The sequence below is a fragment of the Pan troglodytes genome, chromosome 2 (genome assembly GCF_028858775.2).
Source record: "Pan troglodytes isolate AG18354 chromosome 2, NHGRI_mPanTro3-v2.0_pri, whole genome shotgun sequence".
Classification (NCBI taxonomy): domain Eukaryota; kingdom Metazoa; phylum Chordata; class Mammalia; order Primates; family Hominidae; genus Pan; species Pan troglodytes.
In genome coordinates, this window is record NC_086015.1 from 188410879 (window position 1) to 188433280 (window position 22402).

Here is a 22402-nt window from a genome sequence, read left to right on the forward strand (position 1 = left end):
TGGGAGGCCGAGGCGGGTGGCTCACTTGAGGTCGGCGGTTTGAGACCAGCCTGGTCAACATGGTGAAACCTTGTCTCTACTAAAAATACAAAAAATTAGCCGGGTGTGGTGGCACGTGCCTGTAATCCCAGCTACTGGAGAGGCTGAAGCAGGAGAATCACTTGAACCCGGGAGGTGGAGGTTGTGGTGAGCTGAGATCGTGCCACTGTACTCCAGTCTGGGAGACAGAATGAGACCCTGTCACCAAAAAAAAAAGAAAGAAAAAAATATTTTCCAAACCAAAGCAGGATTCTGAATATTGTGATTACTAATAGCTTTTGTATTAGTAGTGTATTACTGCTGTAACAAATTACCACAAACTCAGAGGCTTAAAACACACATTTACTATCTTATAGTTTAAGATGTCAAAAGTCTAAAACAGGTCAGCAGAAGGTGTTCCTTCTGGATGCTGTAAGAAAGAATGCTTTCCTTGTCTTTTCCACTTCTAGAAGCTGCTTACATTACTTGGCTTGTGACCTCTCCTGCCATCTTCAAAGCCAGCACATAGTGTCTTCTCTCTTCTCTGACCTTCTGCTTCCCTCTTATAAGGACTCTTGTGATAAAATGGGCTGAGCTAGATAGTCCAGGGTAAACTCCCTCTCAAGATCTTTAATGTAATCACACGTACAAAGGTTATTTTGAATGTAACATAATATATTCACAGGTTCTGGGAATTAGGACGTGGACATCTTTGGGGGCCAGATACCGTTTATGAAATGTGGTCTGTTTAACAGGCACTATATCAGAAGCATGTCATGTTATTTCATTATTCCTTAAAACAACCATGTGGTTGTTTACTGATGAGAAAACAGAGGCTTAGAGGAGTTCAGAAGACCTCTCTCTCCTACACCCCAGGCCTGTCTATCCAATTGTCTATTTGACATCTCCACTTGGATGTGTAACAGGCCTCTCAAACTTAACATGTCCCAAATGAAGTTCTTGTGATACTTCCATAAAACCTGCTCTATCAGCAGAAATCCCAGTCTTAGTGATGGCACCATCCTTCCAGCTACTCACTCTGGCCATTAGATCATCCTTGACTCTCCTCTTTCTCTCACATCTCGTATCTGCTCTGTCACAAAATCCTGTTGGCTCTACTTTCAAAATATCTCCAGAATCTGACCATATCTTATGATTTACATTGCCACTACTCAGATCCAAGCCCCCATCATCTCTCCCTTGGATTATGATAGCAGCCCTCAGTCTTCCTGTTTTTGTCCTTGTCTCCAATTAGTATATTTTCAACAGCCAGAGTGACTGTTTGAAAAACCTAAGTGAGAGCATGTTACTCCTCTGCTTGAAACACTCCAATGCCTTTCTTCCTCATTCACAAGAAAAGCCAAAGTTCTTTCTATAACCTTCCAAGCCCAAAAAGATATGGCTTCATCCTCTACTACTTTTCCCCTGACTCATTTCATTCCAGTTACATTGACCTTCTTGCTGTTCTTTGAACATTCCAAGCATGTCCCTGCCTCAGGTCTTTGTACTTGCTATTTTCTCTATGTGGGATTTCTTCCTCCAGATATTGGCATAACAAGCTTCCTTATCTTCTTCAGGTCTTTACTCAGATGTCATTTTGTAGAGAAACCTTTTCTAGCTACCCTACCTGAAATATTAATTCACCTCCCATTCCTAACATTTCATATCTCTCCCTTTCTGTTTTGTGTTTTCTTAGCACTTATCTCCACCTGACTATATCTATCTATCTATCTAAATTATATAATAGGTAGGCATATGTGTGTGCATACAGTTGTGGTGGCTAGTCTCCAAAGTGACCCCCAGCAAGTCTAACCACTTGGTATTCAAGCTTCCTCCCATACTGAATAGAGAAGACCTGCATAGCCAATAGGAGAGTTTAGAAAAGATGGCATGTGACTCTAACGGTAGGTCATAAAAGACACTGTGGTGTCTTTCTGGAGGAAGCGAGCTGTCACACTGTGTGAATACTCAGGAAGCTCTATGGAGAGGTCCCCGTACATAGGAAAGGAAGCCTCCTGCCAAGGTCAGCACCATCTAGTCATCCATGTGACTGGGTCATCTTGAAAGTAGATCCTCCAGGCCGGGCACAGTGGCTCACGCCTGTAATCCCAGCACTTTGGGAGGCTGAGGCAGGTGGATCACCTGAGGTCAGGAGTTCAAGACCAGCCTGGCCAACATGGTGAAAGCCTGTCTCTACTAATAATACAAAAATTAGCCGGGCATGGTGGTGCATTTCTGTAATCCCAGTTACTCAGGAGGCTGAGGCAGGAGAATCACTTGAACCCAGGAGATGGAAGTTACAGTGAGCCAAGATTGTGCCACTGCACTCCAGCCTGGGTGACAAGAGTGAAACTCCATCTCCAAAAAAAAAGAAAGAAAGAAAGAAAGAAAGTAGATCCTCCAGATGACTACAGCCCTAGTCACAGTGTCTTGACTCCGATCTCATGACAAACCCTGAGCTATATCCCAAGTGAGCTCCTCCAAAATTCCTAACACAGAAACTAGGAAATTAACATGTAAATTAAACCATGACTTACAATGAATCTGAGAGTCATCTCACTTTGAAAGCTGTGGGGAAAAGGACATTTTTGAATTAATGAAATATGACAATGATGATTATTGTTGTGATTATTGTTCTGTTCTTCATACAATCTCCATGAAGGCAGAAATTTTTGTTGCTTCAGTTCACTGCTATAGGCCTAATGCCTAGAAAAGGGCCCAGCATATGAGAGAAAATTAATAATTGCTGGATGAATAAATAAAAATTAAGTTGCACAAGGCATATTATTTATATGTGGTAGAGTTGGGATTCAAAGCCAGGTCTTTGATTCTAAAGCTTGTGCTCTTTTTATTGCCTGTTCTTCAGCATATAGTCTAATACCAAGATCTTCATCTCATTTTTCTTCAATTTTCCTCTTTTACTAAAAAAGACAGATCTTTGGGTATAATAATATATACCTGGCTGGGCACAGCAGCTCACGCCTGTAATCCCAGCACTTTGGGGGGCCAAGGCAGGCAGATCACCTGAGGTTGGTAGTTCGAGACCAGCCTGACCAACATGGAGAAACCCCGACTCTACTAAAAATACAAAATTAGCTGGGCGTGGTGGTGCATGCCTGTAATCCCAGCTACTTGGGAGGCTGAGGCAGGAGAATTGCTTGAACTCAGGAGGCAGAGGTTGCGGTGAGCTGAGATCGCACCATTGCATCCCCGTCTGGGCAACAAGAGTGAAACTCGGTCTCAAAAAAAAAAAAAAAAAAAAAAAAAAAAAAAAAAAATAGGTCAGGCCCAGTGGCTCACACCTGTAATCCCAGCACTTTGGGAGGCCGAGGCAGGCAGATCACCTGAGGTCAGGAGTTCGAGACAAGCCTGACCAACATGGAGAAACCCTGTCTCTACTAAAAATACAAAAATTAGCCAGGTGTGGAGGTGCATGCCTGTAATCCCAGCTACTTGGGAGGCTGAGGCAGGAGAATTGCTTGAACCTGGGAGGCGGAGGTTGTGGTGAGTTGAGATCGCGCCATTGCACTCCAGCCTGGGCAACTAGAGCAAAACTCCATCTCAAAAAAAAAATTATTAATAAATAATAATAATATATATCTAACAATTATGGAGTGATTACCATGTGTAGGGCTGTCCTAAGGACATTGTATGTATTAACTTATCCAATTTTCACCACACCACCCTATAGTAGGTACTATTCCTAGGTACATTTATAAAGAAAATAAGGCACAAAAAAGTAAAATGACTGACCTAAATTCTTATTATTAGTTATATCTGTTTGAAGTATATTGTTGTATATGTTCTTTCTTCTAAATTGACCTCAACTGAAAGTCTCTTTAATGTCTTACAAACAAATATATGGTAAACCTGAGGCAGGAGAATCACTTGAACCCAGGAGGCGGAGGTTGCACTGAGCAGAGATCACTCCACTGCATTCCAGCCTGGCGATAGAGTGAGACTCCGTCTCAAAAAAAAAAAAAAAAAAAAAAAAAAAAATATATATATATATATATATATATATACATGGAGAGAGAGAGAGAGAGAGAAAGAGAGTAAATCCAGGGTCTCTAAATGTGGTCTAGTGTTGTAGTGTTCACATTCTCTATTGAGAAAGAACAACTTAAAAAGCACTGGGCTGGCCGGATGTGGTGGCTCACACCTGTAATCCCAGCACTTTTGGGAGGCCAAGGCAGGTGGATCACCTGAGGTAGGGAGTTTGAGACCAGCCTGACAAACATGGAGAAACCCCGTCTCTACTAAAAGTACAAAATTAGCTGGGCATGGTAGCACATGCCTGTAATCCCAGCTACTTGGGAGGCTGAGGCAGGAGAATCACTTGAACCCGGGAGGTGGAGGTTGCCGTGAGCCGAGATCATGCCACTGCACTCCAGCCTGGGCTACAAGAGCGAAACTCCGTCTCAAAAAAAAGAAAATAAAAAGAACAACTTGCATTTCTAGCTGATATCTTAATACTTGCCGGTGAAAAATTTAGTCATTTTCATATTAAAATTTGAAAACATACCTTGAAAATTATGGTTTTCTCATTTATATTACAATTTTTTTTAGATGAGTCTCGCTCTGTTGCCCAGGCTGGAGTGCAGTGGCGTAGTCTCAGCTCACCGCAACCTCCGCTTCCTGGGTTCAAGCGATTCTCCTGCCTCAGTCTCCCAAGTAGCTGGGATTACAGGTGCCTGCCACCATGCCCAGGTAATTTTTTTGTATTTTAATAGAGATGGGGTTTCACCATGCTGGTTTCCAACTCCTGACCTCAAGTGATCTGCCCATCTCGGCCTCCCAAAGTGCTGGGATTACAGGCATGAGCCACTGCGCCCGGCCTATATTACAATTTCTAAATTAGTTCTGAATATAATGCAGTCTATGTGAACACCAGTGTTGATGAATAGTCACTTGAACTGAAATAAAATCCTAAATTTGATTCGCTCTTTGCATGCACTTTCATTTAAAAGGCTCTCACATTTGATCTTCACGATAACGTCTGAGAAGCTCAGAAAGGTAGTTCTCCATATTACAGATCAGAAAATCAAGAGGCCAAGAAGTTCAAGAATCCTTTTATGGTTACATAGGGAGTAGGTGGTCAAGCCAGAATTTTTCTAAATCCTAGTCCAATTCTTCACACTAATCTAGACAGTTGTTGCCAAGGTCTATACTGACCTGAGGTAATTAAGTCAAGTGAAGCAGGAACTCCAGTGAGTCTGGGGAGAAGCTGGGTTCCTCTTGCACCAGGGAGAAGTCCCAGTGTAACTTCTGGTAAGCCAACTTGAGCCTATCAAAGATTGAAGGCATAAAGGCCATTAGCATGAGATGGTATGTTCAGAGTTAAGGCAAGCTTTTCCCTGGATTTCCTGTATTCTCAAAAGCATGGTGTCACTGAATTCAGCAAGATTTCTACAGGGCAAATTAGTGCACATCCTTTTCTTTAATTAACAGCATAAACAGAGCTGTGCTGTCCCTAACTCTTCATGTTGAAACACATTTTTAGCTTCTTACACATTTATTCTCTGACTGTAATATGACCTGTCTCAGCCAACAAAAATAATTTTCTCTGGAAACAACTTTCTGGAGTCCTGCAAGAATCAGGAAACACAAGAAAGTGAAAAGACAACCCACAGAATGGGAGAGAATATATATATCTTACAAATTATATATCCGATATAGGATTTTTATCTAGAATATATAAAGAACTTTACAAATCAATAATAAAAGACAAGCAACCTGTTAAAAATGGGCAAACGATCTGGATAGACATTTCTCCAAAGAAGAGATACAAATGGCCAGTAAGCACTTGAAAAGATGCTCAATATCATTAGCCATCAGAGGAATACAAATCAAAACCACAAGGTAACACTTTATACCCACTAAGATGGCTATTTAAAAAACGACAGACAATAACAGGTGTTGGAGAGGATATGGAGAATACAGAATCCTCATACATGGCTAGTGGGAATATAAAACAGAGTAGACACTTTGGAAAACAATCTGGCAGCTTCTTAAATGTTAAACATAGAGTTACCATATGACCCATCAAATCCATTCCTGGGTATATACCCAAGAGAAATGAAAACATATGCCCACAAAAATCCTGTATACAGATTTTCATGGCACCATGGTTCATAAAAGCCAAAGAAGTAGAAGCAACCCAAATGTCCATCAATGATTAGTGGATAAATGAAAGGTAGTACATCCATACAATGGAATATTATTCAGCAAAATCAATAAAGAACTGATTCATGCTACAACGTGGATGAACATTGAAAACATGCTAAACAAAAAAAGCCAGTCACAGGAGACCACATATCATATGATTCTGTTTATATGAAATATCCAGAATAGGCAAAACATGATAAACAAAAAAAGCCAGTCACAGGAGACCACATATTGTATGATTCTGTTTATATGAAATATCCAGAATAGGCAAATCTATAGAGACAGAAAGTAGATTAGTAGGTGCTTAGGATAGCAGAAGGTGATGGAGGATTACTGCTACAGGATACAAGGTTTCTTTTTGGGGTGATAAAATGTTCTAAAATTTACTGTGATAATGGTTGCACAACTCTGAGAATATACTCATATACCATTGAATTGCACACTTTAAATGAATGAATTGTATGGTATTTAAATTACATCTCCAAAAGGCTGTTATTTTTTTTTTAAAAGTCAGACAGTAATCTCAGTCCAGACAAGAAGGTGAGCTTGAGTCCTTTATTTTATTGCCTTTCTTGGCCCATTCCATTTAAAAGTGGCTAAGGATCTGTTAGCCATTTACAGGTATAAGGGTGAGAGGAGGGTACTTAAATGCGGACTGCCATTTACCCAGATCGTGATTCTAGCAGTTCCAAAATACCTCACATATGTGAGGCCTGTCTTACATGAGGTTTTCCTAACAGTCAATCACCATTCTTTCCATCACTGCCCATCTCTACCTCTTTACTTATTGCTAGTAACTCAGATCTGCACTCAGGGTACAGGTTGTGGTAAGAGGGACACAGAAAAGGAGCACTTAGGACATATATGTGTATTTATTTGTAAGCATTTATAAAAATTAAAACACCATCGGGAAATGGTTAAATTCTGGTATAGCTATATGATTGAATATTATGCCGCCACTTATAATGATTTTTTTTTTTTTTGAGACAGAGTTTAGCTCTTGTTGCCCAGGCTGGAGTGCAATGGTGTGATCTCGGCTCACTGCAACCTCCGTCTCCTGGGTTCAAGTGATTCTCCTGCCTCAGCCTCCCAAGTAGCTGGGATTACAGGCATGTGCTACCACGCCCAGCTAATTTTGTATTTTTAGTAGAGGCGGGATTTCTCCATGTTGGTCAGGCTGGTCTTGAACTCCTGACCTCAGGTGATCCACCTGCCTTGGCCTCCCAAAGTGCTGGGATTACAGGCGTGAGCCACTGTTCTCAGCCTATAATGATATTTTTAAAGAATATTTACCAGAAGAGTAACATGATTTCTCCTCAGCCACAGAGGCCAGAAGGCATGAAATAACATACACAAAGTGCCAAAAGAAAACAACTGTCAATCAAGAATTCTATATCCAACAAAACTATCTTTTGAAAATGAAGGCAAAATTAACACATTTCCAGATAAAGAAAAACTGATTTTGTTGTTAGTATATTTGCCCTATAAGAAATACTTCAGGCTGTAATGAAAAGGCACTAGACAGTAACTTGAATTCACATGAAGAAATAAAGAACACTGATAAAGAGTACTTCATGGGTAAATATAAAAGACAGTAATAATGTATTTTTCATTTGTAATTCCTCTTTTTCTTATCTGATTTAGGACCACTATGTAAAGCAACAATGATAAATCTATGTTAAGCGGTACATAATGTATGAAGATATAACTTGTGACAATAATAGCATAAAGGGGCAAGTAATGGAGGCTACAGAGGAGCAAATTTTTTGTATATTATTAAAATTCAGTCAGTATTAATCTGAACTACATTGTCATAAATTAAGATGTTAATTGTAATCACCAAGTTAACCACCATTAAGAAAATAACTAAAAATATATATAGTAAAAGAAACAGCAAGAAAGTTACAAGGGTATACTTTTACATTTAACACAAATGAAAGCAGTAATGGAGGAATTGAACAAAAAAACCAAAAAGCATAGAAAACAAATAGCAAAATGGCAGGTGTTCTTCGTTATCAGTAATTACATTAAATATAAGTGTATTAAGTTCTCTAATTAAAAGACAGAGATTGGCAGAATAAAGAATATTTAATTATGGGTTAAATATTATAGTATAAAAATAGAGTATAAACTAAATACAAAAAAAGCCCAAATGTGTTTTTTTTGTTGTTGTTTGTTTTGAGATGGAGACCCGCTCTGTCACCAGGCTGGAGTGCAGTGGCACGATCTCAGCTTACTGCAACCTCCACCTCCCAGGTTCAAGCGATTCTCCTGCCTCAGCCTCCCGAGTAGCTGGGATTACAGGCACCTGCCAGCATGCCCAGCTAATTTTTGTATTTTTAGTAGAGACGGGGTTTCATCATGTTGGCCAGGATGGTCTCGATCTCCTGACTTTGTGATCTGCCTGCCTCGGCCTCCCAAAGTGCTGGGATTACAGGCATGAGCCACCACGCCCAGCCAATGTACTTTTCTTTAAAGGACATTTTTCAAAGGAAAAAGAATCTGTAAGAAAAAATTACATACAAAAAAAGACTAGAATGAAATAGAATGTTAATAGTGGTTATTTCTGAACTGTGAGTTTATGATGATTTTAGTTTACATCTGTATACTTTCTTATGTTCTCTAGTTTAGTAGAATGAATATTATTTTCATCATTAGAAAAATATATTAATTACAAAAATGCCACCATTATATATACTGTGATACACAGTGGTATCACAGACCTCATCTGACATGTCTAACAGCCTAAATTAAACCTATTTCCAGAAATTTCCCCATATTTACTAGTTTTGTGCTATTTTCCAATAGAAATTTGTCTTATTAGGTACTGATAATTATAAGGGACCATGAAACAGAAATCTTTGAGTTATCAAAGAAGTATTTAAATGTATACTTAGAAGTGACAGCCAACATATTTAATACTCATACTGCATGAGCACTGCATCAGTGAAACCTGATATGGGTCATAGTACTGGAGGTAGAGTCTCGGGGCTTTCTATTGACTCAGGAGTTCCCCTGTAGCTGATGGATCATAGAGAGGCCCTAGGGCTAAGGTTAAGGGAAACAAGATCATAGAGAGGCCCTAGGGCTAAGGTTAAGGGAAACAAGGAGTTCCCCTGTAGTTGATGAATCATAGAGAGGCCCTAGGGCTAAGGTTAAGGGAAACAAGGGAAACTAGGGCTCAGAGTAGCAGGTGTTTACTTACCAGAATGGAAGTGAAGTATTTGAACATTTTAACAATTAGTACCACTGTACTGGCACATAACAGCTGAAGTCGTTAACCAGTAAGCTAACTATTCAAAATTATCACCTCTGGGCTGGGTGCAGTGGCTCATGCCTGTAATCCCAGCACTTTGGGAAGCCAAGGTGGGTGGTCACCTGAGGTCAGGAGTTTGAGACCAGCCTGGCCAACATGGTGAAACCCCATCTCTACTAAAAATACAAAAATTTGCTGGGCATGGTAGCATGCCTGTAGTCCCAGCTTCTTGGGAGGCTGAGGAAGGAGAATTGCTTGAACTCGGGAGGTGGAGGTTGCAGTGAGCCGAGATCACACCACTGCACTCCAGCCTGGAAGACAGAGTGAGACTCCATCTCAAAAAAACAAATAAATAAAATAATCACCGCTGATACTTATGACTACATTTAGAGTTTGCCCTAAAGAAAAGCCCCACACACCAGCCACTATATAGAGCCTTGGTTGTTACCTCTGCGTGGGCAATCCTATAGTGACAGCCCAGGGCCAGCTCTAGTCCCCCTCCGAAAGCCATGCCTTGGATTGCTGCCACCACGGGCTTCTCATTTCTCTGTATTTCATCTACTACATGTCCCAGTGTAAGGCCAAATGTCCTAGGAGCACTGAAGCCACGAATATCAGCACCTAAGGGCACAAAGACAAGCAGAAAACAGAGTTGAGAAATACATGGGCATTGTTATATAACAGTAAGTTACCTGATACTCTTTAAAAAATTAATTTGTTTTATTTATTTCTTAATTTTTTTTAGAGTTCCTGATGACTCTTAAAAAGTCTCAGACCTCTTTGGGCCCTTACACTTCATCCTTGGCTGAAAACAAGTATATTGGCGAATGTAGAATGCTATGAGAGAAAATCCTCGAATCTTTACCAGGAATTCTGTAATTTTCTAAAATCTATCTTTCCATATAATAAGTAGTAAGTCTATATTTAAAAAAATTAAAAATCTCAGAAAAGGGGAATAGGGATTCTCCTCCAAAGATCATTATTCTGAGATTGAGTCAGCCCCTCTCATTTTTGTATGTGTGATACTGTTAATCAAGCCTATTCACAGCAACTTAGTTCCATATCTTTGTTAAGGGCATGAGTCATCACAATATAAAATATCAGGGTAACATGTATACATATTTATGAGTTATATGTTAATCAAGCAGCTTAGAATTATGTTTTTGTAATAGATTTTTATCTTCAATAAAAATAATATTTATTGCTTTTCCTGATTATAAAAATAACATGTATTATGGAAAATTTGAAAACCACGCAAAATTAAAAAGAACATGAAGATCACCCTAAATATCACTATATAGCCATAATTTAATATTTTGAGGAGTTCTTAGTTTTTTTCCACATGGGTGAGTGAGCATTACAACCTGAGCTCTGCCTTCTGTCAGATCAGTAGCAGCATTAGATTCTCACAGGAGCGTGAACCCTATTGTGAACTGCACAAGTGAGGGATCTAGGCTGCGCTCTCCTTATGAGAATCTAATGCCTGATGATCTGAGGTGGAACAGTTTCATCCCAAAACAATCCCTGCCCCCCCAGCCTCCCAGGCCTGCACCCCCACCCACTACCCCTGTCCATGGAAAAACTGTCTTCCATGAAACCAGTCCCTGGTACCAAAAAGGTTGAGGACAGCTGATTTAGAGCATACCGTAAAATCATTTTTATATTTTCCTGTTTTCATACAACATTATACATAGTAAGCTTTTTCCTACAGCATTATCTATTCTTTGAAAACATTCAGCTTGGTACAAGTTTTAAAAATTAATTATTTTATATCTAGCCTATTCATCTTTTTTTCCCTTTTTGCTACCTGTTCCTCATCTAGCATCAATTCAGGAGTTAAGCTTTTTTCTCACCAATTCATTATATTTCACTCTCTAGTCCAGTGTTTTGTTTTGTGTTTTCAATTCCTTTTGGTTCTAGAGAAACAAGATCAATTTCAATCCAAGTCTCAAGCCTATCATTCCTGTAGCTTTAGAATGAGATAGTTTTTTAGATAATAACAGAAATGAACAATTATTGGATAAATGCATCAAGCACTGTGCTAAGCAGTTTCATATACTGTGTCATTTAATTTTTATAACACCTAAGTTAAGCAGCATAACAATTCCCATTTTACAGGTAAGGAAGTTAATGCTTTGAGACAAGTGACTACTTCAGACATATGACTAATAACTGGTAGAATAGGGATTTAAACTTAGGCAATTTGACTACAAACCCCACATTCTTAAAAGCTATACTATATTCTTCTACTTACAGCATAAGGTTAGTATCATTATTATCCCAGTTTCTGAAAAACCAAAGCACAAACAGTGTAGTGATTTCACTTTTTAATTATTTCCAGCACATCAAAATCTAATTAATATGGGATATTGATTTTATATCCAGCAAAACTGCTAAATTTTCTTGTTAATTTTTTAATAGATTATTTTGATTTTTCTACAAACATTATTGTATCTTCTGAATAATGAAGTTTTGTTTCTTCTTTTTCATTCCTTATATCTTTTGTTTCTTTTACTAGCTTTACTGGTTTATCAAGAACCTTGAATACAATGTCAAAAGAAATGGTGAGAGCAGTCAGCTTTGTCTTGTTCCTTTCTCATAAGGAAAGCTTTCAATTTGCCATTTTGTTTGTTTCCTGTAGATTTTTCAAAATGGATACCTTTTGCCTGATTAAGGCATTTTCTTTCTGTACCTAATTTACTAAGAATGTTTCTTCTTAATGCACGTCCAATGTTATAGAACGCTTTTTCTACATCTTGACATAATCATATAATTTTTCTTTTTAATCTTTTAATGGGATGAATTTCATTAATCTAGTGTTCAACCAATCTGATATTCCTAGGACAAAAGTGATATATTATGCTTTTTATATGTTGTTAGATTCAGCTTCACAATACACTAAGATTATTTAAAATTATTTTTATAGATTCGGGGGGTACATGTACAAGTTTGTTACACAGATATATTGCATAATGGTGAAGTCTGGGTTTTTGGTGTGCCTATCACCCAAACGGTGAACATTGTACCACTTGGTAACTTTTCAACCCTCACCCCAACCTCCTTGCCCTTTTGAAGGTCCCTATGTCTATTACTTCCCTCTGTATGTCCATGTGTTCCCATTGTTTAGCTCCCCCTTTTTTTCCCTGACAATTATTCCTTCATAATAGCTCCCACTTATAAGTGAGAATATGCGGTATTTGATTTTCTATTTCTGAGTTATTTTACTTAGGATAATGGCCTAAGGAAAGATGTAATTTCATTCTTTTTTATGGCTGTGTAGTATACTATGGTTTCCTTTATCTAATCAACCATTGATAGACCCTTAGGTTGATTCCATGACTTTGCTATCATTAACAGTGCTGTGATAAACATATGAGTACAGGTATCTTTTGATATAATAATATATTTTCCTTTGGATGGATCCCCAGTAGTTGGATTGCTGGGTCAAATGATAGTTCTGTTTTTAATTCTTTGAGAAATCTCCATACTGTTTTTCCATAAAGGTTGTACTAATTTCCATTCCAAATAACAGTGTATAAGCATTCCCTTTTCTCTGCATCCATGCCAACATGTTGTTGTTTTACTTTTTAATAATAGTCACTCTAAGTGGTGTGAGATATCTCATTGCAGTTTTGATTTACATTTCTCTGATGATTAGTGATGTTGAGAATTTTTTCATATGTTTATTGGCCACTTGTATGTCTCCTTTTGGCAAATGTATATGTCCTATGTGTACTTCAAAAAAATTTTTTTAAGTATATATAACCAAAAGACAATGTCCACTTTTTAATGGAGTTAATTGGTTTTTCCTTGTTGAGTTGTTTGAGTTCCTTATAGATTCCAGATACTAGTCCTTTGTCGGATGCACAGTTTGCAAATATTTTCTCCCATTCTGTAGGTTGTCTGTTTACTCTGCTGATTATTTCTTTTGCTGTGCAGAAGCTCTTAATTAAGTCCCATTCATCTATTTTTGTTTTTGTTGCATTTGAGGTCTTAGTCAAAAGTTATTTGCCTAGGCCAACGTCCAAAAGAGATTTCCTAAGTATTCATCCAGGAATTTTTATGATTTTAGATCTTACATATAAGTCTTTAATCCATCTTCAATTAATTTTTGTATATGGTGAAAGATAGGGGTCCAGCTTCATTCTTCTGCATATGGCTCTCCAATTTTCCCAGCACCATTTATTGAACAGCGTATCCTTTCCCATTGCATATTTTTGTTGACTTTATTGAAGATCAGTTGGTGTAGGTATGCGGTTTTATTTCTGGGTTCTCTATTCTGTTCCACTGGTCTATGTGTCTATTTTTGTATCAGTACCATGCTGGTTTGGTTACCATAGCCTTATAATATAATATGAAGTCAGGTAATGTGTTGCCCCCAGCTTTGTTCTTTTTCTTAGGATTGCTTTGGCTATTTGAGCTCTTTTTTGTTTCCATATTAATTTTAGGATTGTTTTTTCTAATTCCATGAAAAATGACATCGGTAATTTGATAGGAATTGCATTGAATCTGTATATTGTTTTGGGCAGTATGTCCATTTTAACAATATTGATTCTTTCAATCCATGAGCATGGATGTTTTTCCATTTGTCTGTGTCATCTATCATTTATTTCATCAGTGTTTTGTAGTACCCCTTGTAGAGATCTTTCACCTCATTGGTTAAATGTATTCCTAGGTATTTTTTTTTTTTTGTGGCTATTGTAAATGGGACTGAGTTTTTGATTTGGTTCTCAGCTTGAACGTTATTGGTGTATAGAATGCTACTGATTTTTGTACATTGATTTTGTATCCTGAAACTTACTGAAGTCATTTATCAAGTGTAAGAGTCTTTTGGAAGAGTCGTTAGGATTTTCTAGGTATAAGACCATGTTATCAATGAACAGAGGAAATCTGACTTCCTCTTTTCCAATTTGGATGCCTTTTATTTCTTTCTGTTGCCTGATTGCTCTGGCTAGGACTTCCAGTACTATGTTGACTAGGAGTGGTGAGAGTGGGCATCCTTGTCTTGTTCCAGTTTTCAGGAGTAATGTTTTCACCTGTTCCTCATTCAGTATGATGTTGGCTGTGGTTTTGTTGTATATAGCTTTTATTATTTTGAGGTATTTTTTGATGTCTAGTTTGTTGAGGGGTTTTATCATGAAGGGATGTTGGATTTTACCAAATGCTTTTTCTGCATCTATTGAAGTGATCATGGATTTTGTTTTTTAATTCTGTTTATCTGGTGAATCACAGTTACTGAAGCATCCTAGAAACCCTGCAATAAAGCCCATCTAATATTGATGTAATATCTTTTTGAAGTGCTATTGGATTTAGTTTGACAGTATTTTGCTGATGATTTTAGCATTTATGTTCATCAGTTATATTGGCCTTCAGTTTTTTTTTTTTTTCTTGTGTCCTTGCCTGATTTTGGTATCAAGGTGGTACTGCTTTCATAGAATGATTTAGGGAGGAATCTTTCCTCCTTGATTTTTCGGAATAGTTTCAGGAAGATTGGTACCAGCTCTTCTTTGCACATCTGGTAAAATTTTGCTGTGAATCTATCTGGTCTTGGGTTTTTTTTGGTCAAAAAATTTTTTATTACTGATTCAATCTCATAACTCAGTATTGGTCTGTTCAGGATTTCTATTTCTTCCTGATTCAATCTTGGGAGGTTGTATGTTTACAGGAATTTATCCATCTTTTTTCTTTAGGTATTCTAGTTTGTGCATGTAGAGATGTGCACAGTAGTCTCTGAGCATCTTTTGTCTTTTTGTGGAATCAGCTGTACTGTCACCTTTATAATTTCTAATTGTGTTTATTTGAAACTTCTCTCTTTTTTGATTAGTTTAGCTAGCAGTATATAAATTTTTTTCTCTTTTCAAAGAACCAACTTTTCATCTCATTTATCCTTTGTATCTTCTTATACTATATTACGAACTTATGTTTGTAATATTTTCATAAGTATATTTCTTTTTTCTGTTTTTATTTTTATTTTTCCATAGGTTATTGGGGTACAGGTGGTGTTTGGTTACATAAGTAACTTCTTTAGTGGTGATCTGTGAGATTTTGGTGCACCCATCACCCAAGCAGTATATACTGCACTGTATTTGTAGTCTTTTATCCCTTGCCCCACTCCCACCCTTCCCCCCCAATCCCCAAAGTCCATTGTATCATTCTTATGCCTTTGCATCCTCATAGCTTAGCTCCCACATATCAGTGAGAACGTACAATATTTGGTTTTCCATTCCTGAGTTACTTTACTTAGAATAATAGTCTCCAATCTCATCCAGGTTGCTGCGAATGCTGTTAATTCATTCCTTTTTATGGCTGAGTAGTATTCCATCGTATAAAAATACCACAGTTTGTTTATCCACTCGTTGATTGATGGGCATTTGGGTTGGTTCCACAATTTTGCAATTGCAAATTGTGTTGCTGTAAATGTGTGTGCAAGTATCTTTTTCGTATGACTTTTTTCCTCTGCATAGATACCAAGTAGTAGGATTGCTGGATCAAATGGTAGTTCTACTTTTAGCTCTTTAAGGAATCTCCACACTGTTTTCCATAGTAGTTGTACTAGTTTACATTCCCACCAGCAATGTACAAGTGTTTCCTTTTCATCGCATCCACGTCAACATCTACTGTTTTTTGATTTTTTGATTATGACCATTCTTGCGGGAGTAAGGTGGTATCACATTGTGGTTTTGATTTGCATTTCCCTGATCATTAGTGATGTTGAGCATTTTTTCATATGTTTGTTGGCCAATTGTATATATTCTTTTGAGAATTGTCTATTCATGTCCTTAGCCCACTTTTTAATGGGATTTTTTTTTCTTGTTGATATGTTTGAGTTCATTGTAGAGTCTGGGTATTAGTCCTTTGTTAGATGTATAGATGGTGAAGATTTTCCCCCACTCTGTGGGTTGTCTGTTTACTCTGCTGACTGTTCCTTTTGCTGTGCAAAAGCTCTTTAGTTTAATTAACTCCCAACTATTTATCTTTGTTTTTATTGCATTTGCTTTTGGGTTCTTGGTCATGAAATCCTTGCCTAAGCCAATGTCTAGAAGGGTTTTTCCAATGTTGTCTTCTAGAATTTTTATAGTTTCAGGTTTTATATTTAAGTCCTTGATCCATCTTGAGTTATTTTTGTATAAGGTGAGAGATGAGGATCCAATTTCATTCTCCTACATGTGGCTAACCAATTATCCCAGCTGTGTCCAAGCAGAGAATCAAATCAATAACTCATCCCCTTTTAAAATAGCTGCAAAAAAATAAAATAAACTATTTAGGAAGCAAAAGATCTCTACAAGGAAAACAACAAAACACTGCTGAAAGAAACCTTAGATGATGTTAACAAATGGAAACACATCCCATGCTCACGGATGGGTAGAATCAATATTGTGAAAATGACCACGCTGCCAAAAGCAATCTACAAATTCAATGCAACCCCCATCAAAATACCACCATTATTCTTCACAGAATTAGAAAAAGAATTCTAAAATTCATATGGAAGCAAAAAAAGAGCCTGCATAGCCAAAGCAAGACTAAGCAAAAAGAACAAATCTGGAGGCATCACACTACCTGATTTCAAACTATACTATAAGGCCATAGTCACCAAAACAGCATGGTACTAGTATAAAAATAGGCACATAGACCAATGGAACAGAAGAGAGAACCCAAAAAATAAACCCAAATACTTACAGCCAACTGATCTTTGACAAAGCAAACAAAAACAAAGTGGGGAAAGGACACTCTTTTCAACTTTCACTGGAGTCATGTACCTAAAAGGATTATGGCTGCCTCTGCCGAGTCATGCAGGTTGTAAGGGAAGTGGGGGAAAGCTGGCAGACTCAGGCCTCACCCAGCTCCCACACAATCCAAAGGGCCGGTCTCACTCCCCATCTAACAGCACCGAGTCTGTTTCCAGGCAGTGGGCAAGCAGGGCTAAGAACTTGCCCCAGGCTATCCACCTCCCAGCTGCATAAGGGCTTTAGTTCTTCCCCTGCCTGTGGAGTCTGCACTCCAGATTCCCACCCTCCCCCGAGTTCTGGCCAGGAGGCTTCTAGACTGGTTCAAATTGTTACAAAGTTCAGCTGCAGACTTTCGTCTCCCTGTGGTGTTTTCCCCATGCCTCTGGCCACCCTCTCGAAGGATCTCTGTGATGCTAGGCAGGAATGGCCTGCTTGGGGACCCAGCAAGCTCCCAGGGCCTTTCCTGCTGCTTCCTCCACCCATGTATTTCACATGGCTCTCTAAACTGACTCATCTCCAGGTAAGGTCAGAATCTTCTCCCACAAACTAGACCTCCAGTTTCCCCAGTGGGGGTGTGTGTTCCGGAATGGAAGATCTCCCTCTCCCATTTCCGCAGTTTGGGCACTCACAGTATTTGGGATGTCTCCTGCGTTCTGCAGGAGCAGTCTGCTTCCTTCAGAGGGTCTGTGGGTCCTCTTGGGATTCCTGATTTATTCCAGTAGTCATTCTGGAGCTAAAATTCACGATGTGAGCCTCTGCATGCTGCTCTGTCCATCCAAGTCAGAGCTGCAATCTAGTCTGTGTCCCGTCCACCATGGTGATCCTTAATCCTCATTATTATTTTTTTCTCTTAATCTCATTTAGTTCTGCTCAGATCTTTGTTATTTCTTTTCTTCTGCTAGCTCTGGGTTTGGTTTTTTTCTTGTTTTTCTAGTTCCTTGAGGTGCAACATTAGGTTGTGACTTTAAGATCTTTCTATATTTTAAAAAAATTTCTGCCTTGATTTCCTCATTTACCTAATGAACATTCAGGAGCAAGTTGTTTAGTTCCCATGTATTTGTAGAGTTTTGAGAGTTCCTCTTGCTACTGATTTCTACTTTTATTCCACTATAATATGAAACGATACTTGATATGATTTAGATTTTTTTGAATTTGTTGAGATTTGATTTATGGCCAAGCATATGATTTATTTTGGAGAATGTTCCATGCACAGAATGTCCCATGCACAAATAGAAAAATGTGTATTTTGCAGTTATTGCACAGAATGTTCTATAAGTGTGTGTATTAGGTCCATTTGGTCTAAAGTCTAGTTTAAGTCCATAGTTTCTTTGTTGATTTTCTGCCTTAATCATCTGTCTAGTGCTGTCAGCGGGGTTTTGAAGTCCTCCCCTATTATTGTATAGCTGTCTATCTCTTTTATTAGGTTGAGTAGTATTTGTTTTATAAATCTGGGTTGTCCATTTTGGGATGCATATATATTTAAGACAGCTATATCTTCTCCTTGTATTGAACCCTTTATCATTATATAATACATTCTTTGTCTTTTTACTGTTGTTGATTTAAAATCTGCTTTATCTGATGTAAATATAGCTACTACTGCTCATTTTTGTTTTGTGTTTGCACGATGTATCTTTTTCCACTCCATTGAGTTTGTGGGTGTTTTTACCAAAGGGTGTCACTTGTGGGCAGAAAACGATCAGGTTTTGTTTTTTAATCCAATTTGCCTGTCTATATGTTTAAGTGGAGGATTTAGGCCATTTATGTTCAAGGTTAATATTGATATATGAGGGTTTGTTTCCATCATAATATTGTTACCTAGTTGCTTTGTTGTCTCAATTTACACTACGATTTTTATATCTACATTTATAAATGAAATTAGCCTGTAATTTTTCTTTTCCATACTGTCCTTGTCAGGTGTTAGTATCAAGGGTATGCTGCCTCAAAAAATGAGTTGGGAAGTGTACTGAGTTGAATAGTGTTTACCCAGAAGCTGTGAGTGTGACATTTGGAAAGAAGGTCTTTGCAGATGTTATCAAATTAAGATGAGGTCATGCTGAGTTAGGGTGGGCCTATAGAAGATCAGGAAAATTTAGACATGGAGGAAAGCAAGCCATGTGATTAAAGTGAGACTGGAGTGATGCATCCATAGGCCAAGGATTGCTAGAAACCATAAGAAGCTAGAAGAGGCAAGGAAGGATTCTTCCCTAAAGAAAACAGAGGAAGAATGACCCTGCTGATATCTTGATTACAAACTTCTATCCTCCAGAGCAATGAGAGAATAGATTTCTGTTGTTTTAAGCCACTTGGTTTGTGGCAATTTGTTATGGTGCTCTAAGAAACTAATAGAGAAAGTGGCCCCACTTTTTTGATTCTCTAAAATGTTTATGTAAAATTGGAATATTTTCCTTGACTTTACAGTAGACCTTGCCAATGGCGTCTTCAGGGTCAAGTATTTACTTGGTGAGATTTTTGATTACTGATTGAATTTCTTTAATGATTACAGAACTATTTGGGTTTTCTATTTCTTCTTGAGTTAATTTTGAGAAGCTATTTTTTTTACATGTTCATAATATTTTCATTATCTTTCTTTTTTCACTGTTAAAATAACTTTAATTTATCTTGTATTTTACAGAAGTCTATGAACAATTTTAAAAAAGCACCTCTTTACCCCATATCATGTTTCTCTGACAGTTGTTAAAGTAGTCTATACATATGTCAACAGCTTGAGCATCAGCATCTTGCAAGGATTTCAGACCAACCAGCCACTAGCCAAAGAACTTGGCAGCTTTTTTATCTTGCTTTTAATACAATGGTATATCCACTCTGATGGCAAACTGGTTTAGCCACATATCCACAACACGCTTTGAAAAATCAGTGATTAGCAAATTAGTTAGCTTTGGCACAGAGCTGTGCTCGCTTGCCCATGACAGTCTGGAAGCCAGTTTTGATACTGGCAACAGAACATCTAGAATGACAAGTTTCACACTGTAGGAAATAAGAGTTGCATGTCCTTCTGCAGGATTGTGTCCAGTGATCAGCATGTGTGACAAGTGACATACTCCTTGATAAATCTTAAGACATTTTCTATCTGTTTTTGTTGGAATCTTCCTTTACAAGTTGGTTATTACCATCTATAGAACCACTTGTACCCAATTCAACCAACAAAAATGCAAGTGTGCTGACAATATAATAGTTTACAGATATCTGTAAAGTTGACAAAAGAAGTTTTCTTGGTTCCTACTCGGACGACCTCTGAAGGTTGCATAACGAATTTCTTTTTCTCCCCAGCAACCATATCTGGATTCTTTTCCCTCATGATGTTGAACACACAATTCAGCAGCTCCTCTTATGTGTAGTCTCCTTCTGAGCCTGCCCAAGCAGGGCCTGTCTGATTACTGAATGAGATACCATCATCTTTTTTGCTATCTTCATCTTCTAGAGCTTCATCTTTCTCTAGTAGTTCATCCTCATCTGGGAACTTGACATTCTTCTTTTTCTTCTTTTTATTGCCAAGCATAATGTCAAGGTCATCCTCTGGTTCAGCTGGTTCTTGAACATCACTTTCAATCTTACGATCCTTTACACCTTCTTCAGCTTCATCAATATCAAATATCTTTTTTGGTTTTTTTTCTTTTTCTTTTGATTAAAGAAGTTCAAGTCATCTAGATCATCAGAAGCATCGTTTTTCCTACTGTCCTCATTGTCATCTTCCAAATCTTTGTCCTCAGTTGGCTCTGGCTCCAGACTTTTGTTTCTGAAGGCTGCGTTTCCTGTTTGAGTATCCCCTTCCTCATCTAACATAAAAGGCTTCTTCTTCTTTTCTTCTTGCTCACAGTAGGATCAAAAATCATCTCATCTCCAGATATGGATGCGATTCCAGTGGGCTCCGCATGGATGGGAAGTCAGACAGGTCAGCCCCCAGGCCCCGTGGCAGCGCTGCTCCTGCTGATATCTCTCCCACCACCGCACTAGGCTCTTGCATCAGCCAAAGGGCCATTATCTTTCTTAAAGGCTACAGTATCTGCAATGATATCCCTTTCATCATTCTTTATATGCATTGCTTGGTGCCTTCTCTTCTCCTTCAATCTCTCCAGAGTTTGTCAATTGTATTAGTCTCAAAAAACTAACATTGTTGTTCCTCTTGATTCAAATGTTTTCTATTTCATTAATTTCTCCTCTTTATTATTTCCTTTCTTCTACTTGATTAGGGTGTATTTTATGGTTAGTTTGTCAGTTCCTTTATATAAATACTTAACTCATTATATTTCAGCCATTTTTCTTTTCTAATATATATTTTTAAAGCTATAAATTTTCTGATAAGTTTTACTTTAGCTGCATCCCTCAAGTTTTATATTATGTTTTCATTGCCATTCAGTTCCAAATTTTTTCTAAATTCCATTATTTCTGTTTTTACTCAGAGGATATTGGAAATTAACTTCCAAACATATGAGAATTACTAGTTATATTTTTGTTATTGATTTCTAGCTTAATTGCATTGTTGTCAGATAATATATTCTTAATGAAATTTATTTAGATAAGATTTTATAATTCAGTATCTGGTCAATTTTTGTAAATGTTCCAGATGTATTTCAGAAGAATGTATATTCTCCCATTTTGGGGTGCATTGTTCTATGTAAATGTATTAAGTCAAGTTTCATAATCCCTAATACTTTTTTAGAAGAATAATTTTTTCTGCCTCCAAACTCTAATTACATTCTCTCATCTACCTTCTTTCTTACAAAGAAATATCAAGTTCTTTATCATTCTGAGCACTCTTCCCATGCGTCATCGTCATCATCTTGGGTGACAAACCTTAAATTTCCAAACAGTGAGTAAGCCATTTAATAACTGGTTAAGGTTTGGGACATTATATTAATCTCTCCCAGGCTCAAAATCTCTTCTTACCTGTAAATGAGGATTGTAGGACTAACTGAGAATTAAAATATAACGTGTTTAAAAATACTATTATTTTTATTATTATTATTTAATAAATAACCTACATGGTACTGGCATATAACAGGCAAGATAAATGGTAATATTATAATGATTCACATTTTTATATTTATTTATTGCCATGATTCTAACATCTGTGTCTTTTCAGACCACCATTAACACATATTAAATTTCTCTGGCTACAGTAAGGTTGAATAGACCCCCATATCCATGTGACTTTTGTCAAAGGGTATAATGTATGAATATTAAGGAAAAGACGCCATATATACCATTGAATGAA

At 37.6% G+C, this 22402-nt stretch overlaps 1 protein-coding gene and 1 pseudogene across 2 annotated transcripts in view; both read right to left on the reverse strand.

Moving 5' to 3' along the window:
* EHHADH (enoyl-CoA hydratase and 3-hydroxyacyl CoA dehydrogenase) overlaps positions 1–22402 on the reverse strand; it is a 91204-nt gene that overhangs the window by 33590 nt on the left and 35212 nt on the right. For both annotated transcript variants that reach the window (XM_016942457.4, XM_517004.8), the window contains exons 3-4: positions 9891–10063; positions 5194–5305 (exon numbers count right to left, since the gene is read on the reverse strand). In XM_016942457.4, coding sequence (XP_016797946.1) covers positions 5194–5305; positions 9891–9953 — 175 coding nt within the window. In that variant the 5' untranslated portion in view covers positions 9954–10063. The remainder of the gene's footprint in view (positions 1–5193; positions 5306–9890; positions 10064–22402) is intronic.
* Positions 19970–21068, reverse strand: LOC104005887 (eukaryotic translation initiation factor 2 subunit 2-like; annotated as a pseudogene).